The 6,245-nt window shown below is 48.4% G+C and overlaps 1 protein-coding gene across 7 annotated transcripts in view; it reads left to right on the forward strand.

Moving 5' to 3' along the window:
- Window positions 1-5,083: 5,083 nt before the first annotated feature.
- TEX15 (testis expressed 15, meiosis and synapsis associated) overlaps window positions 5,084-6,245 on the forward strand; it is a 78,224-nt gene continuing 77,062 nt past the window's right edge. For 4 of the 7 annotated variants that reach the window (XR_012655899.1, XR_012655898.1, XM_075066032.1 and 1 more), the window contains exon 1: window positions 5,084-5,220. Coding sequence is in view for 2 of the 7 variants with exons in the window: in XM_075066032.1 (XP_074922133.1) it covers window positions 5,116-5,220 (105 nt within the window). In the remaining 5 variants the exon portion in view is untranslated. Of the gene's footprint in view, window positions 5,226-5,833; window positions 5,902-6,245 lie in introns of those variants that run through there. The other 3 variants (XM_075066035.1, XM_075066034.1, XM_075066033.1) reach the window with 3 other exon arrangements.

Below are 6,245 nucleotides of genomic sequence, written 5' to 3' on the forward strand. Positions count from 1 at the left end.
TGACCATCTAATAAATGCTTTTTTAAAAAAACGCCCAATTCACATTTTTTCTGTCTAAATTTTTTCTTCTAATCAATTTTTATTGTAATTTTTCATAGATTTTGGAAATTAGCCCTTTTGAAGCTCCAAGTCCCTATATTTCTGGTTAGGATGGTCCGGTGTTTGCTGATGCTGAATGTAGTGATTCATGGTCACTGCCCCTTTAACTTGTGTTGGTGCTCCAGCTTTCATATCAGCCTCTGGTTAATAGATGCCTGACACAGCTGAAGCTCCATTCCCTTTTAGATGCTGGAAGGAGGAGGAAGTTTTATTCCTTCTCACCTCTCCAAAGTCTCCAGGCTGCTGTGAAAGGGGTGGGTCTCCGCTATTCTACGTCTCCACCAATCTCCTTGTGCTTGGGGAAAGGGAGGAGAACAGGTCTCCACTGCGTTACCTTTCTCCAGCTTCTACTTACTCAGGCCACTTCACCATGAATCATATTTACTTAGGGGTGTTTATTAGTAATAACCCTATCTCCATACCTTCTTATGCCCAACAGTTCTCAGCAGCATGAAACTGACCTATTTTGACAGCTCCCCGAGGCCTCCTGCTCTATCAGCAGTGAAAGGGACTAAAATGTTGTTAGTTTAATTCTGCTGCTGTTGCTTGGCAAAACCAAGAGCTAAGAGGCACTGGAGCAGATCTGGCTGCAGTCTCCCTAAGATGACACATCCGTTCAAACTTGAAGCTTTTTCTTTGCGACCAGAAGGGCTAGAAACTTTCTAACCATGAAAATTTAACTTTTCTCTTATTCAATGAGGCAGGCTTCCTATTGACCTGGGGCAACATGGAGACACTGCATTCATCCAGACTGGCTAGTTCAATTCACTAACAAACTGCAGGGAACAACACACAGGAAAACTCAGAGTAAAATTTTGAACTTAAGAAAATTGATCTCCAGGTATTTCTTGATCCCCTTTAAACACAGCTATCTGGGCTGTAATCTTGTAAGTTACATTAAAACTGCCACATTTTAGTTTAATTTTAAAAAACCACTCTGAGGACATGTATTTGCAGCAGCTCAGACCTCCTATTTGAAAACTAAATAGATGGAATATTCTAGCTATTCTATTAAAGCCCTTGAATCTCCCTTCAGGCAGAGTGGGTGGGGAACCTAAGTCTGCCTGGCTGTATTATGGATCCCTTAACTTTCTAGTGTCCTTTTTGCCCAGCTGTGTGTTTGGGGAATTTTGTGCCTAGCCTTAAAGGGACACTCTCAGGTAAAGATTCATCCTTCCATTTATTTTTTTTAACCTGAGATTACTAATATTGAGAAATTTAAAAGTCCCCTTTGCTATTCATAATTTGTCTGCAGTCATCTTGTCTAACACAAGCCAGAGAACTTCCTGGAAATAGTTTTTTGAATTAGAACATATCTTTAAAAAAGTCCACTCGATTTAAATATTGCCAGTGATGGAGAATCCAACCCCCTTGGTGAATTGTTTCAATTATTAATTACCCTCACATTCTTTGTATATGTTTACATTTAGCTGTATTAAGATGCTTATTGCTTGCTTGCATCCTGCTGACCAAGCAAACCAGATCACTCTGTATCAGTGACCTGCCCTCTTCATTATTTATCACTTCCCCCAATGTATGTGTCATCTGTAAATGTAATTGGTGATTATTTTGTTTTTTTTTCTTCCAGATCATTGATAAAAATGTTAAATGGCATAGGGGCAAGAACACATCCCTGGGAGACCCTACTAGAAATATATACGATTCTCCAATTTTGATTCTTCATTTACATTTTAGAACTATCAGTTAGCCATGTAATGTGTGCCATGCTAATTTTGTGAGACAAGATGGCTGAGGTAATATCTTTTATTGGACCAACTTCTGCTGGAGAGAGACCAGGTTTGAGCCTCACCACAGGAACATGGCACTTCTTTCAGAAAGAGCTGGTTGCATCCTTCATCTGATGTAAGGAGCTGTTTACATTTCTCTTGACAAGGAATTGCTATTCTCTGGTCTGGCTGGAGCGAGTCTCCCAGCCTGCTACCCTCCCCCCAGGCTAAAGGCAGGGTGAGAGAGTGCTCTGAACCCTGGAGCTGCATGGGCGCCTTACCTAGATCATGGAAGCCAGGGCCGGCTCTGGCTTTTTTGCTGCCCCAAGCAAAAAAAAACAAAAAAAAACCTGTGGGGCGGCCGAAGCCAGGGTGCAGGGGGACTCCCTGCACTGCAGATGTGCCCTGGGCAGCAGAGTGCGCACCCCAGCTAGCAGGGGGAGGGGGAGCAGGGCGGGAGCGAGAGAAGAGGAGGCGGCCAGGGCTTCCTTCAGGGGGGCGCTCATCACATGGCCCCTCGCGCCGTGACTCTTGCAGACACAGTGCACAGCCCGCTCATCAGGGCCCTCCCCTCCGCACCGCCACCCCCTGCAGCACAGCCGGAGCGGCAAACCAAAAAAAAACAAAAAACAGGCCGGGCGGCTCTAGCGGCGAAGCAAAAGAAAAATGGGATTGGAGGGAAGCCGCCCCTTAGAATCTGCTGCCCCAAGCAGGAGCTTGCTCGGCTGGTGCCTGGAGCCGGCCTGATGGAAGCCCGTTCGTATCCAGAAGAGGTGTCCATGTTTGTGTGACCCTCGCAGCTCCAATTCTGAGTGCTGTGAAGTACGAGTGGCTTTGTGCAGGAGGCTGCTCTGCGGAGACTCTCTCAGGGGAAGTTAAGATGTTTTTCCCATTATCCAGGCTCTGGCTATACCATATTCCAGGTTCTCCCTTTCTCCCAGCTACTCCCGATACACATTCCTCTTTGAAGTTTCAAAAGCGCACAGCACTGGCTTAACTCTGCTTCCAGTGTCCTTAGTAAACTCTCTTGACACTCCCTCACACTCTCCATACCATTATTCTGCCCCCCAGCTGACACAGTTAGGATTGTCTAGGGCAGCTGGGATGGAGCTGTACACAGACTCTGTGTCCTGTATCTAAAGGCTCGATTTGATGGCTTTGGAGGGGCTCTGCTGAGGATGTAAAGGACAAGATATGCAAATCCGATCAAAAGGCCACATATAAGGAAGTTCCTGTCTGCCATCGTTTGGAAGCGTTGAAATTAAGGTAAGGCGTTTCCAGAGTTGTCAGTGTTACCTGCCACCTCACCAAAGAAGAAATTATTTCATTTCTATATTGGACTATCCCTGGGAAGCCAGTGTGCTGCACTTGGGAGTGTGGATTCCCACAGCACTTGACAAAATCTGGTTTATTTAAAGGGATAGAAGAGATCGTCACTGAAATTGGATAGCTTTGTAAATGACTGATGCACACTACTAGCTCTTGCAGAAAACAACTGATTCAGCCCACATAGTAGATGTTCAGCCTTCCGTATGACTATGCTGTGTAAGAAGAGTTTTCATTACTGCACACGTGGTCCATGTAGTCACAGGCCTTAAGCTTCCTTTTTGCCTTTGGTTCAATTATAGTTTTACATAAGCTTTGCTATACCTCCCTAGGCGGACAGTAAAATGTATGCTGCTGCCCCCATATGTGATACCTCTCTGTTAACAGCACAATCAGCAACATCACTTCTCTTTTTGTTCCTTTGTTTCTCTTAACTTTACTCATGTTTAATCTCTGTTAGCGCAGCACTATCATATTTAATATTGTCATCTATAACAAACCGCGGTGTTGTTCCTTTCCCAACTTTCTCTTTTAGCTCCCATGGAGGATTGCTCACATGTGGGCTCCCCAATGAGATTTTCAGGGTAGAGGCTGGGGATGAAAAATTTCAAAGGGACAAATGTCTAAAATGTCATTGTAGGGTAAGTGCTGGTATGTCTTACAAGACAGGATTCAGCCAAGGTGAGTCTCATTGCTCCAGCACAGCCAAGGCAACATGGTACACTGAGTTACTCCATTTATCCAATGGCCATTACAAGATGCCCCAGTTATTGACAGATTTACTGTCCCAGCAGGTGGGGGGGGGGAGCTTTCACCCACCTCTCCAAATATTGCAGCTGGTAGCTCTGGCCACAGACCTTTGCCAGTTAGAAAGATCATACTTGGTTGAGGAGGCAATGAGTTTCAATGAATGCCAGAAAGCTACCCACTAGGAAAAGTTGAGTGCAAGTGGAAAAGATTTGTTTTAGGGGTGACTGATAAAGTTGTTGACCCAATTTCAGCTCCTGTACAACTTATTTTAGGATATTTGTTACACTTAAATTAATGGGGTTGTCTCTGCTGCCTGTTAAGGTGTACACAGCAGCAAATCATTACTGAAGATAGTGGAAAATCTATTTTTTCACATACATTGGTGAAAAACATTTTAAAAGACCTATTCAACCTGTGTCCCTCAGTACAGGACCCTGTCCTGTTATGGAATTTGAATTTAGTTTTTACTCAACTCATTTCTCACCCATTTGAACCTCTTGTGAGATGTTATTGGTATCTCTCTGTGAAGATGGCTTTTATAGTAGCAATTACTTCTGCACTGTGAGACACATACACTGATGGCAGACACACACCCATGCCACTTTTCATAAAGCTAAGGTGGTTCTTGGAACACACTCTAAATTTCTTCCTAATGTAGTTTCAGAGTTTCATGTAAATCATGCTATTAAGTTGTCAGTATTCTTTCCAAAGCCTGGTCATGGAAATAGGAGGCCAGGTTACATTTCTTAAATGGAAGGAGAGCACTATCCTATAACCTGTAAAGAGTAGCCAGAAGAGTCATTTGCAGTGCACACATACTCCACACGCAGCCCAGGAACTATGTGTACTTCAGTGCCATCTACTGACACTGTATTAATTATTTACATACACTGTATACGCTTATCCAGTGCTCCTGAAACATTCTGAACAACTGAGTAATACACTACACCGTATTTCAAACGACTAGGCAGCTTCTTCACAACTCTCCCAGACTGTCTGTTTCTACTCTGAGCCCTTTCCTTCTGCTTTTTTTTCTGCAAGATTTTCTGGTATCACTTTTACCAGCTCTGGAGGGTTGTCAGTCTTCCCTGCCTGTGCACACATCCCTGGGTGAGGGGCCTCCCCGGGTTATCTCTTAAGAGCAGCTGCTCTCTGAGTGATTGTAGGAGAGGATGGTTGTGGTGACCCAGTTGTCCTTGTAGCTCTGTCCTGTATGACCACCACACAGTGCTACTCTTTCCCTACTCTCTGTCTCCTGTCTCTGACACTAGGCACCACTCCCCAAGGGCACTCCTACTTGCTGTCCTGCCTAACAAACGTGAGGTGAGGGCGCTGCAGAGAACGGGTGCGATGGGAGCAGAGGGATGTGAGGGGGCTATATGGGGATTCAAAGGAGCGGAGGTGATCTGGGTGGGGTGTTGGGTGCAGTGAGGGATGCAGCAGGCTGCGTGTAACCGTTTGCTTCCATTAACCTTCCTTGCTATCATTAGTCTCTGCTCTTTCTCAAACATTCTTCTGCTTGTTTTCACTGTAAACCAAGCTAAAGGCTGGGGGGTTAGGGGAGCAGGAGTCTGAGGCCTAAAGAGCTAGCGAGCCCTGCTGTTCCCTTGCGCATGGAGCACCTGGGAATGTGGGGAGTGTCCAGTGGTCAGGGGCTGGGCACTCCAGGGGCCCCTCGAGGGCTCGGGCGTTGCAATATGTCGATTGGTAGCCGGGTGAGTGGGGGCGCAGCAGGGAGGGGGTGACACGGGGTGGCACAGGAGGAGGCGCCTTGGGGATGCAAGGAAAGAGCCAGGGTGCAGCGCGGGGGTGAGGCGGGCCAGGCGCGCAGTGCAGCAGCATGACACCGGCCGCGCTGCAGCGGGGAGGCAGCGAGCCAGGCTGCCGGAGCCCGCCCCCCGCGGGCTGCCCCGGGCTCGCTCCCGCCCCGCTCTCCCATTGCCCGCCGCACGTGGGGCGGCCCGGAGCGACTGCGTCGGGCAGGAGCTGCTGGAAGCAGGTAACGGGATCGGGAAAGCGGGACTCCGGGCCAGGGGGACGCAGAGCCCCGGGGGAAGGGAGGAATCTCGGGCCCGGTGTCCCGGGCTGCAGCGGAGCACGTGCCCCCCGGGGGAGCGGTGCTCTCCCTCCCCCAGGCCTGCTGCAGAGCGACTCGCCCCGAGTGAGTCTCCCCCAGTGCCTGTCCCTGGACCAAGTCCCTGTGGGGGTGCAGGCGGCGGGAGTGGGGGGATGCAGAGGGGTGCACCGGGGAGAGGGGGATGGCCGGGGCTGCAGTAAGCAGGGGTGACGCGGGAGGGGCAGCGGGGAGGGGGGTGACGCGGGAGGGGCAGCACAGAGGGGGGG

The sequence above is a fragment of the Chelonoidis abingdonii genome, chromosome 5 (genome assembly GCF_003597395.2).
Source record: "Chelonoidis abingdonii isolate Lonesome George chromosome 5, CheloAbing_2.0, whole genome shotgun sequence".
NCBI classification, from domain to species: domain Eukaryota; kingdom Metazoa; phylum Chordata; order Testudines; family Testudinidae; genus Chelonoidis; species Chelonoidis abingdonii.